This window comes from Anser brachyrhynchus, assembly GCF_964034855.1.
Source record: "Anser brachyrhynchus genome assembly, chromosome: 7".
NCBI lineage: Eukaryota > Metazoa > Chordata > Aves > Anseriformes > Anatidae > Anser > Anser brachyrhynchus.
Window position 1 is genome coordinate 11674235 of NC_137701.1, and position 20386 is coordinate 11694620.

Genomic DNA, 20386 nt, shown 5'->3' on the forward strand with positions numbered 1-20386 from the left:
AGGTTAGATGAGTATTCCAGATGAGTTTGGGGAATTTTGTTTAGTTGTTTTGTTTTTTCTCCTTCCCTAAGTATGGTGGATTTGGCCTGTTTCTGAAGATTTCAGGATCAGGCTTTTCAGGCAAGCCAGTCTGTGCTCAGAATAGTGGAGACTTGAGTCAAGAAGTGCTGGGGCCATCAGAAGAGAAATGGATGTGTGGTTTCAGTGCAGTGCTGCTTTCTGCTTGTCCTGTGAGGCGTTAGTCTCCAAACGAGTGTTTCTGGGACCTGCTGGATCAGGCTACCCTGCAATCACATTTCTTACGTGAGCGTAAATGACATTACTTAGTGTTGATGTTGCTATGCTTAAATTTCTATGCAATCTTTTTCTTTTTTTTAATAGTCAAGGTAGCACCCTGTTTAAGCCAAATTTACTTGCTAAGGAAAATGGGGGAAAAGTAAAAGACTGTTGCAATGAAAACACTAATGGAGTGTTTGTTTCTGCTGATTTAGGTTCTGGTGTCTCTGGACCTGTCATTGCACTTCCTGTGTGTACCCAGCAGAGATCCAGGGGAAAGCCTTAGGGATAGAGACCTTTTTTCCTATGCCACTATTTCTCACTAATCTGAGCAGGTAGAACAGCTTCAGATCCCAGTCATTGCATTAATAGCTAGTGGCCAGACGGTACCAATTCGATTCTGGGAGTGGAGGCAGCTAAAACAGAGATTTTATTGAGGATTTAAACACATTTTAAGCCAGTATCCTGGCTTCAGACCTCTTTTGCCTGAACTTAGGGAATTTTCTCCCTGGCTTTCTCTGAGATAGATTGGGTACGCATTGGTCTAACTCTTCAGTCAAAACGGTATCCATGTCCTTATCATTTTTTAAAAGAAGTATGTCTCAGATTTTGTTTTCACATCAAAGGAAGAGTAAAAATAACACTGCCTGTGGTCCCACTGTAGCTGCTGCAGTCAGGTAATTTTCTGGGGGGGGAGAAATCAGCCCTCTGACTTGAGTGGTGTGTCTATGAAGGTGTCAACTACTAGAAATGCTTTTTTCCTGCTATCTTCTTAGCCACATGGATGTAGCCTCTAGCCAGGTGAGTGGGTAGACTCATGGGGTGTGCAGGAAAATCAATTTTTTTTCTCAAATGGAGAAGAAATGTGGTTAGAGTCTCCATGAATGTTAAGTCTCAGCACTGGAAACTGCTTGATGTTCAAAGGAATGAACTGCATTGCATTCTCAGTTGTTCCCTCTCTTCCCTCCACATCTGCCTGTTTTCTCTCTGCTTCTGCTTTAGACCAAAGCCCGTTTACTTTTCTCCACCCACAACTGTGACCTTAATAGAGGAGGCTTCAGGCTTAAACCTGCTCCATTTAATACAGCTGTAGTGCAGTGCTATGCTTATTTCTCTGTGAAGGATGTTTGGAGCCTCTGCATCTCTCTTCACATAAAGCACCAGTTCACCATCATTGCTTTACTGAAAGTGAGACAACTTATATTTGATATAGGGAGTTCCCAGAGAGATACATCCCAGTGTCATGAGTGTAAGACACATTGTCCTCACTCAGTGCCCAGCCTCTGCTACCTTAAATATTTAGAAGGGCATGTATGGGTTCAAGGATGCAGAAATAGTGTCTGGGACTATCTTGAGTCTGACAACCTGGTAGCTGCCAAATCCTTGTCTGTCTTTAGCAATGAGTTCGATCAGGTGAAGAAAATGCAACAGTTGTGCAAATGGAATAGCAAAGTGTCGCTCTCATAACTTCTGCATTTAGAAGAAAATTCCCTTCGATCTGTGTGTATCCCTTTAAAGTACCGAGAACAGAATTGCCATGGATATGTTAGTTATAAAGAGATTCAGTGATCAGTACTCTACTGAATGAGAATTATTTAAGCCTTGGTTATTTCAATGTAAATTAAAAAGAAAATAAAATTCCAGTTTGTAGCAATTTACAGCTCTGGGATATGCAGGGAAAAATCTGGAAATTGATATAATGAGCCAGCATTTTGCCTCCTGAAGTGCTGGTGCTCTCCCAGGAGACTGCACCCAACACAGGCTGCGGCACTGTAATGGCTTGTTGAACCTCCAATTATCTGCCAGTGCATGAAATTGCTTTCAACAACTGCACGTGAATTAAGGGGTTGGAGTTGATTTTGCTGATCACACAAGTCAGATCATCACAGACACAAATAAAGTTAGGGAGTTAGTGTGGGTGGCTGACTTTCAGCAGAGGCTTTGCAGTGGATTTTTTTATAATTAGGGCTTGGTCTGTTTCTTCAGGCCCAGTGGAGGTTTCTCCTGATTAAACTGTCTCTGACTTAGACCCAGAAGTTGGTTGCACGTCCTTTGGATCCAGGATGCACTACTAGTTATTTGATCTGGAGCAGGGTAGAGATTCTCATTAGCCTTGCAATTCAGAATTAGAGTTAGGTAGTTAGAAAAATAAATTAAATGTGTATCTTTGATCAAAAACATGTGTGTAGCCAGAGACAGATCCCTGAATGAGCTATGTGAAGAAAGAGAAGCCCTGAAACAGCAACCCTCCTGCCTCCCCCCAGTGTTTTATCTGCTCCCAGGGTGCAAAAGCAAGACTGCTTCGACCATTTGGCAGCAGTTTTGCTGGAGCATGCCGTCACCTACTCTGAAGCTCCCCTAGCAGCCTGTGTATACATATGTGATCGCTCAGCACATCAGTCTCAGCCCATGTCAGGGGCACTCCTTCCTCTCCCCTTGCACAAGCATCCGTGTGAGCTGGTTGTGTCCTGTGAGCACAGTAACCCTCGCTGTGACACAGTGCTTGTGTCACCGATGTGCCTAACTGGTCCCAGTGCAAGAGCATTAGCCTAGGCCATCTGGGCTGCAGAAGAAAATGTGTTAGTGAGCTCTAAACGTAGAAAATCCCAATCTATCGTCCTATTAAAGTTAACAAGAAAAACGATGCCAGTAATGTCTGGCATTGCTGTGTATACTAAAAACAAATCCTTGGGGGGAAATTAAAAACAATCTGACCTCTGTTGTGCCCATTGTGTGTGACAAAAGATTACCTGGGCAAGGAAACAACCCTTAACTGTTGCAATCGGTGGAATATTTACCCATGAGGACATCCAGTGGGAAAGAATGGGGGAGGACCTACTGATGTATGAGCTTTCCAAGTAACTGTGCAGTGGTTACTTTCTGCTCTTTTTTGCTTTCCAGTGGTACATGAACGGCAGTAAGTATTTCTTAGATCTGTGGAATGTTATGGATACTCTAGCAATCTTCTACTTCATAGCAGGAATTGTGTTCAGGTGAGTAGCACCTTTTCTTGTGGCCATACTATGGCATTCCTTTCTTTCCAGGTTTTGACTGCAACCTCTAACTAGATTTTGGGAAACAACATGTTCCTGAAACACCCTGTTCTTTATGAGGGCCAGGCATACTGCCAAATCTTGACTCTAAATTTTTAATGGCAATTAAAGAAGTAAAATAAGGTGATTGGATAAAGCACCCGCATGCAATATTTTCTCTCTCTGGTTTAATGGAAGGTGAGTCTATCCCTGGAATCAAAGACAGCTTCCCTAAACTCAGATCCTTCTGGGCCATCAGAAAGCCTTTCTTAATCTCTAGATTTGTGTGAGCATGTTTACAAGAAAATGGTTGAAATGGGCATAGATTTTGTGACAATGACTGGTTATACAAAACATATCAGAGTTGTAGGATAAGACTGGTAATATCTCAGAGTCAGAAGTTCTTTGGGATTTTCCCTGGCTCCTACTATCAACTATTTAGTGTAGTAATCTGGACTCTTTGACCTCTAGTGGGTTGCATTTAATTTTTCATACAGTAGTCTAAGAGAATGTCATTAGCTCACATAAGCTGTTTAACATGAATGGATGAATTAACAACCATGGCAAAGAAATTGTGGGAATACGTTTTCAAGTGTAGTTATTTAGTCAACTGTAACTTGGTTCTCGTTGCCTGAGTGCAGCTGTTGCACTGTGGTGTTTTGGGAGGCGGGGGGGCGAGTAGCTAGACGTACAAGATTTCCTTGCTGTTAATAGTTTGAGAAAGGAAGAGGAAACGTAGCAATGATGTAGCTAAGCTAGGATGTGTGTAAAGAAAATATGTCATCAGGCAGGGGTGGGCATGGGCATGGGACCCTGGGTTTCTGTGCTCTGTTTTCCAGTTAATTCACTTTTCACTCCCCATTTCAATGTTTCAGTGTATTTTTATGTGACTTCCGCATGCTTTACCCAATGCTTCTCTTCATTTTCTTTTGCTGTCTCCATCAGGCTGCACTCATCTGATGAAAGCTCTTGGTATTCTGGGAGAGTCATTTTCTGTTTGGACTACATAGTTTTTACTCTCAGACTGATCCATATTTTCACCGTTAGCAGGAATCTAGGACCCAAAATTATTATGCTGCAGAGGATGGTAAGGTTCTGGCAGCTATTCAAGTGAGTTCAAATAAATGATGTGACAGGGTGCCACGTCACCACTGTTCTGCTGATGGCAGCAAGTTCACTCCTTCTCTTAAATCTGCTAAACAGAATTAATTAAGATTTAAATAGGAGCTAATTAAGAGCAGGGCCTTTTCCTCTTCCTCTGTACAAGGTTGAATTTCAGTCTGAAAAAAGATCGGGCTGAAGAGCAGATGAGAAATTTTTCTTCCTAGTGGCTTTTGTCTTGCATGTCTCAAATGTTTCAGTGGTTGGTTTCACTCAGTCTTGTTGCTCACATGGGTGTTTCATAAACAAGAAAATGTAAGTGAGCAATATAGGAACAGCACTACCGTCTTCCACTGCATCTGTCGTCTGGTTTTATTTTGCCTTATACCACTGCTGCAAAGCTGAATTCTAGAGAATATCTGGTCCTAGAGTGCCTTATGACATGGAAGCAACAACACAGAATTGTTTCCTGTACATTCTTCTCTCATTTGGCCTTGTTCAAAAGAGACAAATTTTTTGAATAAGTCTAATAATAAAGCTGCTTGGGGCTAGAGGGAGGGCAGATCTTGGTGGAAGTGGGTCTGCAACAAACTGGAAGGCTCAGCTAGGATATCATCAGTCTTCGCTTATCTGTATGTTGTTAAGAGCTGGAAATTTATGAAACCACTAGCCAGAGCACCTGGAACACTAATGCCAGTTTTAAGACATCTAAGGTGGCATTTTCAGAGGTGGTGACTGCTTTCACCTGACACTTGGCTGCAAGGTTTACCACTACAGTTGTTGCATAAATAGTCTTTACATGTGGATTTGGCTTTTGTGGGTGAAGCCTGTGTGATGCCAATGGGATGCTCTATATTCTGAAACATCTTAGTTTTATGGTTGTATAAACATTTTCTAAGTTACCTGCACAGGAATGGTCAATTATTTCTGTATGTGCATATTGCTGACTGTAAATTTATGGAACAGTGATCTGAAAATTTGCATTAAAATGGTGAATGGTGCTAGCCATGTAGGCTTTTCTGATACTTGTTCTCCACCCTCATATCAAATCAGGCAGAAAAAAAACATGTGTGGCTTGCAACAGGCATACTGATGTATTTGCTTGTTGTCCTTTTTCAGATGATAGATGTCTTCTTCTTTCTCTTCCTCTTTGCTGTGTGGATGGTGGCCTTTGGTGTGGCCAGGCAAGGCATCCTGAGGAAGAATGAGCATCGCTGGGAGTGGATATTTCGATCTGTCATCTACGAGCCGTACCTGGCTATGTTTGGCCAGTACCCTGATGATGTTGATGGTAGCTATCTTCTGTGGGTGGTGGAATGCTCTGTCCTTTCAGTGGCTGCCCAGTCCTGTGTTCGAGGAATTCCTTCATCTGTGGTCTTCAGGGGGTCAGCAGCTGACTGGTGGCCCTTGCTAAGGCCTTTGGAGCAAGGCCTGCCATGTGAAATCAGTTCCCCCACTGTCCATATTTCTGACACACAGCATCTGCCCTTTTGTCCCCTTTTCTCCAAAGAGCAACAAAGCAAGGTTTTGTGTCTGACGGGGAGGGGGGAAAGAGGAGGCCACGTGTTGTGTTCAGTTGCAGTATCTGGGGCTAGGACCAACAGAAAGAAGGGGAGAGGGCTCACTGCTCTCCACTCTTGCCCCCTGAGGTACCACCTACAACTTTGACCGCTGCACCTTTTCTGGAAATGAGTCCAAGCCCTTGTGTGTGGAACTGGATGCCAACAACCAGCCCCGCTTCCCAGAGTGGATTACTATTCCCCTGGTGTGCATATACATGCTCTCAACTAACATCCTCCTCGTGAACCTGCTTGTGGCCATGTTTGGGTATGTAATAAAGGAGTGACCATTTGCTTATGATCACTGCATCGATATCCCTCCGAGAAAAGGAATAAAGTCCTGGAAAATGGCAGGAAGCCATGCCTTGGAGTCTGCCTGTCACTTTTGCAGACAAACTGCTGGTGGTAGTAGTCTGGAACGGGGTTCCCAAATCAAGAGAGACCTCACAAGTTAAGGGTGGTGTGGGAAGGTGACCAAAGGCAAGGTTATTCAGCATTTCTCACAGCAGTCTGCCTGAAGCTGGTACAATGTTCTGGGGATGGGTTGCTGTCTGTCCTTTTGCTACTTCTGTAAGTATTCTTTGCATGCAGTTATCAAAGACGACAATGAAATAAATGAGGTTTGCCCCAAAAGGTTTGTTCATCCTTTTATATTAAACTTACTGTCTTTGTATCATGGAAGAAAAGCAGATTTCTTAGATTTTGGTGTTATGACAGGAATATTTGAGTTTCCCATGAGTTTTCGGAGTGCATGCCATGTTATCTGCTTAGGTATTGTACAGCTTTAATATTTTTAAAACTGGAAACAATTAAACAGCTCTTAGCCATCATCACCTGGAGGGAAGAGCTGTCAGCTAGATCCTATGAGACAGAGTTGGTGTTATATTTGGAGTTTCTAACAGGCCTGTAGTCTCATGTGTTGCCACAGTTCATGCTGTGCAAAAATGTAGGGTGTGTGACTCCTGTGTTTAGGAAAGCCTTCTTCCTTGTGTCCCTGCTTGCTCCTGTGGTGGGAGGGTTTCCTGACTGTAAGTACTGCTCCATAGAATTTTACCCTGAGATTATGTAGGATGTACATAGAGCTGCTTCATCTGTTTGCCCTCATGAACCTGACACAGCTGGAGTCAACATCTAGCAGGAAAGATTGTCACCTTCCTAGGGTCACAGGTGTACTTTACTGCTGTTGCTCTTTGGAAATTAAAGCTTTGTGTGATAGCAATGCATGGACATCTTCAAATTCCTTCTCCCTTAGATTAGGGGAACTGGAACATGTAAAGGGACTTAGAGGTGATGGCATTTTTCAAGACTGTTTTTATATGGTAATTTATCTTATAGTAATATTTTGTGATTCTATACAAATACACCTGTCTGTGAATCTACTGGTCAGGAGGCCTATTCTGTTATTTTGTGAACTTTTAGACCATGCAGATGGATCTGAACTGACCTGAACTGTGCTGCTGGTAACTGCTGACTTAATCGTACAGCCAAGTAAAGTCAAGTCCAAATGGTGGCAGTTAAGCATGTCACCAAGTGTATGTTGACTATGTTAGGACCATTCAGAGCAAACCAGAACTGGTCCTTGGGGAAAAGTTCCCAGACCTCATTTGAGAAACTTTTGGTGTTTACATTGTAAGCTTTTACTCAAGAGTTGAGTTAGACACGGAAGCCCCTTATATCAGCCTTCTGGAGCATGTTGCTTTCCAGTCTGATTTCTGACTTGTGAATGCAGTAAGGTTGGTGTTGTGGCTCTGCCCTCTTGCCCAGCCCTGCTTCTCTGGTGTTTTACAATCCCTTGTAATGTAACAAAAATAATTACAGCCCCTGGGCATTGTATACGCAACAGCCACCACTGGCTCTTCTCCTTGGCAGAGATGCTCAAGGTTTTTTTGTCAGCTTGGAGCAGTTAGTAGGGTAAGGCAGAGCTAGGCTGTGGTCCATGCCGTGAGTTGAGAACCCCTCAGCTTCAGGATCTGCTCCTCCCTCTGCTCTGAACATTATTACCATGCTGACCTGGACTCTAAAGAAGGTCAGAAATGTGATTTTTGGCAAGGCATCTAGGATGAGTGCCAGGAAAGTGTTGAAGCCTATCAGTCTATTATACCTGTGTTTTCCTAACCTGCACAGGACCTGGAAACATAAGATAATGTTTATACTCCCTAGAAAGGATAAAAGCAATTCACATTAATAAAGGAAAGCGTAGCGGTAAGCCAGCTGTACCTTAGAAGCCTGTGGTATTTGTTAGAACACTTATTTTAACAGCATGTAATGGTAAAAGTTGTGGGTTATACAGTTATGCCAATAAAAACTTACTTTTTCCAGTTCAGCTAATTTTGTGGAAGGACCTTACAGGAGTTCTCTTAGTTCACATTAACAGTAGACTGAACAACTTAATCAAGCAGGAGTGCTTCCTTGTACTGAACTCAGGAAGGCTTGTGGGCAAACAGCAACCCAACATGTTTTCTTGATGCAGTTAGAAATGTCTGAATCTGAAATGGTTCCTCTGAAGTCCAGTGTGTACATTGTATTTGTCAATCTCTAATAATGCTGATGTCTATGAGACATCAGTCCAATCAGTCTCTATCTGTTGTTAAAATTAATATATCACTGGGAGTAATTATGACAGAGAATCCAACTTCTTTATGTCTAGTATGCATTAACTGAAAAGGATGCATATTACATTTCACATGTTTTAGATACTTCTGAAATTCAGGATTATATTTATCATCTAAAACAATAGACAATTTCCACCAGAAGACTTGCAGGTGAAGGTCTTTGGTTATCTTGTGTAAGAGTCCATTAGGATCTCAGCACAGACATTTTGAAAACATCCACCTGCCATTTAATGACAGCAATAAAAGGTCAGCCAGTCTGTGAGTTGCTTCCTCTTGTGGCTGTTGCTTTGCTGGGTTTGTACAGTGCTTACGTACAGTAGGTTTGGTCCATGCCTGAAGCTCTCATTAATACTGCTACTAAATAATCTCAGGAGCTTTTCTTTTCTTTTTTCTTTTTTTTTTTTTTTCCTGGAAATAGCCTCTTTATATTTTTTTGCTTAGAAAGAAATAAGTCAGCTGGTGAATTAATGAGATACAGTATCTTGCAAGGAAGCATTCTGTTCTCATGTTTAGGCTGGAAGAAAATTGCCTACAGCTAAGGTAGTGAAAGTGTGTGGAATATTTTCTTCCTGTTCCTAATTTTTCCATTTTATTTCTAACTTTTTTTTTCCTTCTTAGTTCCTTCCCTGTTCAGACTGCTCTCTAAAAAGGTGTGCAAACTCAATAACCTTCCAACCAGTAGAAATGAACAACTCCAGGATGACTTTTCAAAAACTTACCCTAGTATAATAAAGAGAAACACTGTGTAACTTGCCTCTGATTCTTTGGTGAATAACCAATGCTATATGCATTTTCTCTTTCTTTGCCGTTAGTTACACCGTGGGATCAGTACAAGAGAACAATGACCAGGTGTGGAAGTTCCAACGCTATTTCTTGGTCCAAGAATACTGCAGTCGCTTGACTATCCCCTTCCCTTTTGTCATCTTTGCCTACATATTCATGGTGATGAGGAAATGTTTTAAATGCTGCTGTAAGAATGAAAGTAAAGAGCCATCTATTTGTTGTGAGTACGATTATTTTGTATTGGAAAAAATGTTGCTGGTGTTGTGATTCCCATCTCCCACCCCCCAACAGCTTTGGCTTTGGTCTGGTCAGAGAGCTTTAGTGTTCTACCATGAGATCTGCTCCACTTGAGTACTGTGTGGAGTTATCCAGTGCTTTCCTGTCCGAGCTGTTTTGAGGCAGATTTACCTCAAATATGTAAATCTATTAGTTGTATTAGGGCTGCTTTTGGTGCTTGTAGCTTTCAAAGTTTTTTGCATAAAACCACTGAATAAATTAATTCAGAGCCATTTCAGCAGCAGCTGAAAGTCATCTGCATGTTCTGCACAAAAAATGCAAAATCTCCTATTTCTCATCAGCAGCTGATAGTGTATTCCTCCTGCACTGTTCCCAAGTGCACTGATCCCTCGTCTTGCATGCTCTAACTGTTTAGGTAACTTGTAAAAGAGGTGGTGACCTTAGTCTCTGATTGCTACTCTGCCTTCTGGAATTGCATTTCTTTTTTTCTTTCCATTGCTATCTACCAGCTAATACAGCTGGTAGCTGCAAGGGCAGCCTGGTAGAGCAGTTTTCTTCAGAGGCTATTCTGCCTGTGAGTGAGTGAAAGAGAATGCAGGTACTTTTCTGGGCCTTGGTGGATGGACAAGTAGGCAAACCAACTCAAAAGCACAGGAGTGGCTCAGCTCTCTAGTTATTCCCTCCTTAATTCCTCTGTCAGAGGGCACAGATATGAATTGCGTTAATAAGGTTTTTTACTCCCAAGAAATTGAATGTTTTCAATTTTTAAGTGCTATTCAGAAGCAGATGAGAGACAATAAGTTGAGTTAATTGACAGACTTACTCCTCTCCATCAGCATCCTGGCTGTTGCCCTGCAGCACAGACAGGATTTGTGACTCGTTTAGGAGAAAGATGCCTGCTTTGGGCTATAAAATTCCTTACCATTGACTAAATCATCGTGGCTGTCCAAAGCACTTCCCTTTCTGGGGAGGTTGTTTAACTGCAGATATTTCTGTCAGATGATGCACAGTTGATCTTCTAGTGAAAGCAAATGGAAGAATTAATTTAAGCCATAATATCACTTTGGTTTAGCTGCTGATGGGTACTGAGAACTGCAGGGAGAAAGCATACTAATGCACTGACTTGCAAAATCCTGGCTTCCCTACTAAACTCTTGTAAAAGTGTTCTGGTTGGGATTTGGGTGAATAAATGGCCGTTGGTGTCTGGGACAACGAATGGTGCTGTGTGAGGTCAGAGGAGCAGTGTGTGGAGGAATCAAAACTTAAATCATTTGTCAGCTGTTGACTTCTTTTGTTTCAGGAAAGGGTATTTGGGGGTTGTGGAGCGATGACTGACAGAAAATCCAGGCTTTGGAGCTTCCCTAGCTCCCTTGCCTCTAGCACAAAATGCTTTTGTTGTGGGTTTCCCTGTGTGAAATGTGTATATGCATAGAAGCGCAGCTCAGAGCTTCCATTTCCAAATAGGCATTATTGTCACACTCTGTACTATGTGATGCTGAAGAGGGATGTTTATGTCCTACAGCAACAAGCCATGTGAAGCGTAGATTTACTGAACCCAGAGAAAGCACTGGAGAATTTAATACCATTTCAGTGTTAGTCCTCATGAGACTGCCTCAGTTCCATTCCCACTCCTACAATTTTTGAGCTAAAGCTTTTTCTTGAATTGAATTAACTGCTCTTGAAGGTACACATACACCAGTGCCTCTTTAGAGGGCAGCAGTTGGTTTGGAGTTGCCAACAGATAGAGAGTCTAAAATTGATATGCAGGCCTTGTGCTGATGATTGATGGGAAAAACGTAGCTAACTTTTTTTTATTAATACCCATGTGGTTTGTGCTAATCTGGTTGGAACAGGATAAAATGCAGAAATATTATCCTAGAGGACTTTGATGTCTTGCTCTGTGTCATTCTTTAATTTACAGCATCAACAGGAGATGCTTTTTAGAGAAGACCATATTTCAGCATTTTGAAATGTTTATATTCAATGAAAAGTCATACACATTCTTAACAGATGTTACTCTTAACAGTCTAATATGGGATAACGTAGAAACAATAAGTACAAACAAAGCTGAAAACCACAAAGCAACTTTCTGTAACGTCCTATGCCTTGGTGAAATGGCTTCCATTTCTCAAAACACTTGTGCTAACCAAGCCGCAAAACCAAAAATTTGCAGTTTGTTGTTTTTTGTGTGTGTACATGTGTGTTTTTAAACCAGCTCTGATTGCCAGGAGCATACAGTAACATGCATCTATGTCATGTTTATCAGAGCTGTATCACAGGTGGGAAGTGGGGCTGTGAATGTTCTGTATGCAGAGGAGGTAATCGTTAGCCTCTGGATGCAAGCACTAACCCAGCCTTTTTGCATCTTGACACTGGAGACACAGATGAACTGAATCTAGTGTGGTGGTGTTTGGTTTTTTTTCCATGTACATTCCCCAGGCTCAAAAAATGAGGACAATGAAACTCTGTCATGGGAAGCTGTCATGAAGGAAAACTACCTTGTCAAAATCAATACCAAAGCAAGTGATTCATCAGAAGAGTACGTCTGCACTTCTTTGTCTTCAATCTCTTAACTTTCTGTTGAATATTTTTAGTGAAACCAAGTTTTCAGCAGCTCTAGATGTTTACAAACTAATCCAAATATGAGTAAACTCAGTATCAACTTGCCTTTTTATTTTTTACGAAAAATGATTTCCGCTTCTTTTAATCTGTTGCTGTAGACTGGCTTCAGAAATAGTTGATTGAGCTGGTAAAATGTGAAGACTACCACATCATGATGCTTTGATTATCTCTGGGATCTGTCCCAGCACTTTCAGAATAACAGTATAAGTGGAAAGAGAAAGTAAAGAAAGCTAGAAAACAGCAACAGTTGCCTGCTGTGTATGATGACTTAATTTGTAGCTAGCTTCCAAGAACTTCAGAATTTCCCTAAATCAAATGTAAGGGAAGAGCTGATAAGAATGGGTGGGAAAGGCCAGAGAATTCTATGCTCCTTTGCCCGCGCAGTGGACATTGCCATTCACAAGTATATATTTATGTTAAGACTACACAGAGGCACTCAACATTGGATAATAAGTTAAATACCCCCAAAATACGTGTTTAAAATTTGAAGCAGAAAAGTCTCAACAAGAAAAATGGAAAAGTGCAGCACTAACAGTAATTCATATGTTAATGCACTTGTAAGAAAATAAATAAATAAACACACAAAAAAAATTTAAATAACCAAACTGTTCCTGACCAGGGGCATCTGCAGGCAATCTATTTTTAACTGACCCCTGTCAACATGCAAAGAGGAAAGTCTTCTGAAACCTTCAAATTCAGTAGTTGCCTTACATAAACTCTTTGGCCATTGAGGACTAGATGTCTTAGCTACAGAGACTTCTGTAAAGCAGTTCTGCAGTTTTGCAATGGGAGGGCGGTTAGCCAAGACTTTATTTAATTCCTGGACTCAGCCCCTCTTTTCTGTGTCTTCTTTCTGTTTTCAGGATGGTGCATCGATTCAGACAGCTGGATGCAAAGGTACTTGTTTCATACTGCTCATATTGGGGGATGTGCCTCTGTCTTGTAAAGCAGGTAGCAATCCACCTGGAAAATGAGCACCACCAAGAGCCATTTGCAGTCTTTGTTGCTGTCGCCAGGACCCCATCTTCATTGTGCTTTTTGAATGGGCTCCTTTGCACCTTTGATTCCACGTGTAGCTTCATATTATGCTGGAAAATGAAGTAGAAAGATGCTTACTTAGTATTGGAGAAGTGTTTTTTTCTGTACTCTTTATTGGATGGAAAGCAGTAAAAACAACTTCTATCTATAAAGCTGTAGTATTTCGCTGTTTATATGGCCTTTGAAACACTGATGGGAAGAAGAGGCATTACACAGACTATACCCCTCTCAAACGTGTGTTCTGTCAACTTTAGCCTCTAGTGCTGAAGGAACATGGTAATTCTACATTTTTAAAAATTAAGCTCTGCTTTTAAAATGGGATGGCAGTTCAGATATTGTGGCAAACCTGGTGATACTTCAGACAGCACAGGCAACACCTAGGTAAATAGAGAATGTTCTGTATGTATTGCAGGGTGAGAAGATCTGTAATTACGGTTAAAATGACCAGTTCTCATCTGGTTCACAGAGACATACTGTGTTGAAGCTATATAAAGCTGCCAATCTAATAGAGACCCTATCATTATCAAAATTGTCATACAAGTATACTTTTTATGACTGTGAAACTGAAAAGAGCTTTACAATGGGTATTATATTTGAGAGAGTGACTGTTTTGTGACTTTCGCCTCTGAATTGGCTAGCAGTTGCACTCGTGTGAAGAAGTCCAAGGGTGAAAAGGCCCACATACAGTTCAAAATACGTCTTTTGATAGTTTAGATTGCAAAATCATAGCTTTCTCTCAAGACTGAAATGGAAATGGTGAGTGGCTGAGTATGTGTATAACGATACTCTTAAAACAGAGGAAATACAATAACCTTAATTTTCTGCTGAAATGCGATACCCAAACAGTGCCTCTTCTGTGATGTAATACTTTAGAGCTGCATTGGAGCAAGCTGTTTTTTTTGCTCATACCTTCAGCTTTAATGATGGAAATGTACTGAGGCCAGTGCTTAAGAGTAGCGTCCTTGAGAGCAAGAACTCCAGAGATATCTCACTGACTCTCATTTGAGATGATGATTTAAAAAAACAAGTCTGAGGACATAACTGAGTCCTAGGCATAAGCCCTGATCATGGGATAAACTTTTCTTTAAAGCTGTTGTGAATGTCTCGAGGTATAATGGGCATTGGTTACAGCATGGGAAGGCAAGGTTAGACTTCGAGAAGAACTTTGAGCAGTTGTGAGATTAGTGCAACAGGGATCTCTGCTACAGGCCTTGATCAGGATTGTCTAGTGAATACTGCCTCTGGGGGCTGCTCCAGATGGCCTTTTGAAGTTCACTCTAGCCCTTTATGCTGTTGTTTCTGTGACAGAGCATCCATATTGCTCTACCTAGATTTTGGAGGCTGCTCCATTCATGAGAATGATTTCTCTGAAGTATTTTTTTCTGAAAAATTGTAGTGACTTCCCAAAAGAATAAGATCTTGTTCCATGTGAATCACAGTGCTAGAAACTGTTCCTTGGTTTGGCATCTCTGGACATATGTGTAACAGATGATAAATGAAACAAGTGGTTAAAAAACAACAACTACACAGAAACGTACTTTTATGGTAGATTGGCTCCACAAAACTACACTGATCTGCAATCTTTTCTTTGAAGGAGCAAAAGGAGATAGAATATAGATTGGCACTTGTAGCTGTCGTGATGCCTGCTTGTTAACTGTCTGGATTACATATTTATTAGGGCTCACTGCATTAATTGCATTGCTGAAAACGGTAATGGGTAGTATCCTTTCAAGTACTATTGTATTTGAGATAATATTTGGAGCAGCAATTATTTGTTAATCATATTACTTTATTAGTATTGCTTTCCTGTGAAAAGTAGTATTAACATTACTACATTTGCCACCATGATGTGACTACTGAATACAAAGAGAAGTCAGTTATTGCTTTCTTAACTTGCTAACATCCGCAGCGTAGCCAGGTAAGCAGGAGTCCAGATTAGGGGTTTTATGCCTGTTGCTGCTGATCGGCTGATGCATGGTATTTTCTAGAGTACGTATGTTCTAGAGTATTTTAAGGTACTTACAACTGCTTGCTTGTTTTGCTCTCTTCGCTTCATCCTGAGCTGCGATCATCTGTTGGAATGAGTGAGTTAGATTGACTTTATATACAAACACTTTTTCTTTTTTTTTTTTTTTATTCTTAAGCTTTCGGATTTGAAAGGCCTCCTAAAAGAGATTTCAAGCAAAATCAAATGAATGCAGCTGAAATCCTAAAGTAACTATGTGAGCAGGGTAAGTCCTCTTTAAATCCATTCTCTGGCTTGAATGATTAATCATCATCTGTGATGTTAAATCATATGTTTCTGGAAGAACGATTGGTATTAATTATTGATGCTTGTATAGGTGTTGTCTAATATTGGAAGAGACTTAAGAACTAAATTCTCTTCCTCATTTTTTTTTTCCTGAAAAATATAGTTTTCCATGTGGTGTTTCTAACATTTTTTGGCAAGGCTTAAAATACCTTATTCTGCTCCCTTGTCTTTGAAAAACTGTGAATGGACCAAAGTTACTTTAGTTGTCTTTGTGCTGGAGGCCCTCTCGAAAATTAGGAGCTGCTATGCTGAATCCTTTATAGTTGACTCATTTTAACTCTGAAGAACATAAAAGCCAAATAGAGACAGATGTGTGGGTAGGAGTAACACTTATTTTTTCACTATCAAAGTGGGGCATTATGGCGGATCACTATAGCCTTTCTGGGTCCTATACAATAAACTTTAGAGTGAAGAGTTGACTCCAAATCTCCTGAGCTACAGTCCAGTGTCTGGTCATAAGCCATGTGTCCTTTTCCATTATGGTCTGTGGAAGAACTGTGTTGGGGCCACACGTCACTAGAGAGCAGAGCTCAGCGCCTGCCCCTCCGCTCCCCTCGTGAGGGAGCTGCAGGCCGCCATGAGGCCTCCCCTCAGCCTGCTCTGTTCTGGGCTAAACAGACCAAAGGACCTCAGACACTTCTTATACGCCTTCCCCTCTAGATCCTTCCCCACCTTTGTAAGCCCTCCTTTGGACACTCTCTAATAGCTTTATGTCCTTACACTGTGGTGCCCAAAACTGCACACAGTACTAGAGGTGAGGCCGCACCAATGCAGAGCAGAGTGGGACGATCCCTTCCCTTGACTGGCTAGCAAGGCCGTGCTTGATGCACCCCAGAGTACTGTTGGTCCTTTTGGCTGCAATATTAGGAAGGCTGAGGAGTTAGACAGTTGGTTCTATGTGCAGTCTGCAGTGGACCCACAGCCAGAAAGACCCACAACCCACAGCCTCAAGACAACGCAGAAGGGAGTGATACCGAAAACACAGAGGGAATGGCAGCTTGCTATGGCAAGGACTAGTGGAGGAAGAGACTTCCCCTGTTGCTTGAGGTGCTCTTGCAGAACCTCTTTGTAGATACGGGGACTGCAGAAGACCTGTCACTCTGGGGAGATACAGGTGTTGACAAAGCCAGCTCAGCCTGTTCCCTGTAGAATGACCAGTCCAACCAAGAAGCAGTGACAGTGATAGTAGTAGGAGTCTCTTCTGTGGGGAACGGAGGCGCCCATTTGCCAACCTGAACTACTTTCAAGAGAGGTATGTTCCTACCAGGGACTTGGGACATTTCCAAGAGACTACTGCGCACTGCTGTTATTTCATATGGATACCAGTGACATTCTCAAGAGCAGTCCAAGGTGTACCATGAAGGACTACAGGCGGGGCATTGAAACCGGGTGCAGCCGCCATTTTGCAGTCACTCACCAAGGCAATCCTCCGGGGCAGACGTGTGCTGCAGCAGAGCAGGGTATCGAGGCAGGCAAGGCTTTTTTCCTGCATTGAGGCCACTTGAGGCAGCTGAGGGAGCCGCCAGGACCTGGCAGCCCTCCCAAGGGAGGCTGATGAGGCGCAGGCGGAGCCTCCTAGATCTGTTGCTTGAGAACAGAGAGGGTCTTGTGGGTAATGTGGCAGTTGGCAGCCATCTTGGTCATAGTGACCATGAAACGGTTGAGTTTAAAATTTTTGGTGACAGAAGGAAAACTGTCACCAAAACTTCAGCCCTGGATATGGGGAGAGCAGACTTCAGGTTGCTCAGGGAACTAGCTAGCAATGTCTCCTGGGAAACTGGTTTTGAAGGCGTCAGTGTCCATCAGTGCTGGTCAGTCTTTAAGGACTGCCTTGTAAAATCACAAGATCAGTCAATTCCAAAATATCGGAAGTCATGCAGGCAGGGCAGAAGGTTGGCTTGGCTGATCAGGGATCTTCTTGTGGAGCTTAGGCTTAAAAAGAAAGTGTACGGCTGCTGGAAGGAGGGTCAGGCAACATGGAACGACTACAAGGATGCTGTTCGTCTTTGTAGGGAGAAAATTTGTGCTGCCAAAGCCCAATTAGAGTTGAAGCTGGCCAGGTCTGTGGGAGACAATAAAAAGGGCTTTTTAAAATATGTGAACAGTAAAAGGAAGTCCAGAGAAAACATAGGTGCACTGCTTGATGGGGATGGTCACTTCAAAAAGAAGGACATAGGCAAAGCGGAGACGTTTAACGCCTTCTTTGCCTCTGTCTTCAACACTGATGATGGATTCATCCCAGGATGCTCAGGGAGCTGGCTGACATCATCACAGGACCTCTCAGTTATTTTTCAATGGTCTTGGGAATCTGGAGAGGTCCCAATTGACTGGAAGCTGGCAAATGTTGTGCCAATTTTCAAGAACGGCAAGAAAGAAGACTCTGATAACTACAGGCCTGTCAGTTTCATGTCAGTGCCTGGTAAAATTACAGAGAAGATTATCCTGGGCGTTATTGAAATGCACCTTGAGGACAATGCAGTCATAGGTCCCAGCCAACATGGGTTCACGAGAGGGGTAGGTGTTATTTAACACATTTCATTTCCTTTTATGATAAGATCACCCATCTAGTTGATTAAGGGAAATCAGCTGATGTGATTTTTTTGGATTTCAGTAAAGCTTTTGATACAGTTTCTCATAGGATCCTACTGGACAAAACGTCCAGCATACAGCTGGATAAAAACATAATACAATGGGTGAATAATTGGCTGATGGGTAGGGCTCAAAGGGTTACAGTAAATGGGATTACATCAGGCTGGTGGCCAGTCCCCCAAGGCTCCATTTTAGGGCCAGTTCTTTTCAATGTTTTCATAAACCATTTGGATGTAGGATTAGCAGGTGTTTTGAGTAAGTTTGCTGATGATACTAAACTGGGAGGAATTGTTGACTCTGTTGAGGGTGGAAAGGCCTTGCAGAGAGATCTGGACAGATTGGAGTGCTGGGCAATCACCAACCGCATGAAGTTTAACAAGAGCAAGTGCCGGGTCCTGCACCTGGGATGGGGCAACCCTGGCTATACGTACAGACTGGGTGATGAGACGCTGGGGAGCAGCCCCGCAGAGAGGGATCTGGGGGTTGTGGTTGACAGCAAGCTGAATATGAGCCAGCAGTGTGCCCTGGCAGCCAGGTGGGCCAACCGTATCCTGGGGTGCATCAAGCACGGCATCGCTAGTCGGTCGAGGGAAGTGATTGTCCTGCTCTACTCTGCGCTGGTGCAGCCTCACCTCGAGTACTGTGTGCAGTTCTGGGCACCACAGTACAAAAAGGGCGTGAAACTGTTGGTGAGTGTCCAGAGGAGGGCTATGGAGATGGTGAAGGGCCTAGAGGGGAAGATGTACAAGGAGCAGCTGAGGTCACTAGGCCCGTTCAGCTTGGAAAAGAAGAGGCTGAGGGGGGACCTCATTGCGGCCTACAGCTTCCTCACGAGGGGGAGCAGTGGGGCAGGTGCCCATCTATTCTCTTTAGTGACCAGTGATAGGACCTGAGGGAATGGACTCAAGCTGCGAAAGGAGAGGTTCAGGTTGGAACAAAAAGGTTCTTCACTGAGAAGGTGGTCGTGCACTAGAACAAGCTCCCCAGGGATGTAGTCACGGCACCAAGCCTGTCGGAGTTTAAGAAACGTTTGGACTATGTTCTCAGTCATAAGGTCTGAATTTTGGGGTAGACCTGTGTGGAGCCAGGAGTTGGACTTGACGATCCTTGTGGGTTCCTTCCAACTTGGGATATTCTATGATCCTGTGATTGTTGTTTCACTTCCTCACAGCTAGCATCTCTGCTACTCTGCTAAGACATGATATTCTGGATAGGTAATGCAGACAGCTCCTTGATCTGAAGTGTTGTGCAAGACATCCAAGGTTCCAAGTGGATGTCTTCAGGATGACAACAAAACGTGGTGCTGGGCTGCAAGCTCTAATTTAAAATTTTTTCTTTTGCTCACCCAGGTACCAATTCATCTAGAATTTTGGAGCCGGCAGAAACCACCAAGTAAATGGAGACAATAGGATTTTTTTTATTATTATTTGGTTTTAATAAGACAACGTGTTCTGCTTGTTGGATGATGACATTAAAACATTAAGGCTGTTTCTCTCCTGTCAGAACTCCCAGGTTACCCAAGCTTTCCTGTTTCTTCATCTCCCCAGATGTTCAATGGCAGACGGTAGTCCTTATCAGCTTCTGTTGAAATGTACTGTTAATTCCAAGTGCTGTGCTGCTGCTGCCAAATTCACTCTGCTTTTGAATTTCACTCAAAAGGGTTTGTTCATGAGAATCCTTTACACGTTAATTGCTTGTCTTAATGAATCTCCCTTCCCTCTTCATGCAGTAACCAAATCTAGCCTGTTAATTATACAGTCTGTCTGTAAGACCTGCTGAAGCCTGTAATGCTGGTATGCCAGAATGAAGTGTATTGCTGCATCATCCCCCTGGGGAAAGATAATCTTTGGTCCAACACCTTGGACTTCACAAGAACAGTGTAAACTTACTCCTGCTCTACCTGGAACTGTGCAGCAATGCAGAAGCTCAACTGTTGCAGTCTTGCATGGAAGGGATACAATTCTTATTGAAATAGTTTTGAAAGGCCTTGTGTGTTATCTTTGCTTGTTTCTACGGGGATAGTTTTTATACTTGGAGCATTGTAATTTGTTTTAATTTTTTCAAACATCTGTTTGCAGATGTTTGTATAACGGATATAAAATTGCAAAGATTGGCAAGCTTTACATTTTCTTATGCTTGCTATGGCGAGGTTGCTGTTGTCTTTCTTGAAATAGCAGTGGAATCTTGTGGTGGTTTGTGTGGTATAAATGGTGCATTACCAGCTGA

General features: G+C 42.5%; 1 protein-coding gene across 18 annotated transcripts in view; it reads left to right on the forward strand.

The window, feature by feature from the left end:
- Window positions 1-20281, forward strand: part of TRPM8 (transient receptor potential cation channel subfamily M member 8) — a gene marked incomplete at its 5' end in the record, with an annotated part of 141129 nt that extends 120848 nt beyond the window's left edge. For 17 of the 18 annotated variants that reach the window (XM_080600185.1, XM_080600173.1, XM_080600171.1 and 14 more), the window contains 9 exons: window positions 3178-3269; window positions 4254-4395; window positions 5529-5700; window positions 6059-6236; window positions 9393-9583; window positions 12040-12139; window positions 13086-13119; window positions 15405-15491; window positions 19510-20281. In XM_080600185.1, coding sequence (XP_080456311.1) covers window positions 3178-3269; window positions 4254-4395; window positions 5529-5700; window positions 6059-6236; window positions 9393-9583; window positions 12040-12139; window positions 13086-13119; window positions 15405-15455 — 960 coding nt within the window. In that variant the 3' untranslated portion in view covers window positions 15456-15491; window positions 19510-20281. Of the gene's footprint in view, window positions 1-3177; window positions 3270-4253; window positions 4396-5528; window positions 5701-6058; window positions 6237-9392; window positions 9584-12039; window positions 12140-13085; window positions 13120-15404; window positions 15492-19509 lie in introns of those variants that run through there. The other variant, XR_013953723.1, reaches the window with a different exon arrangement.
- Between the last annotated feature and the right edge of the window lie 105 nt (window positions 20282-20386).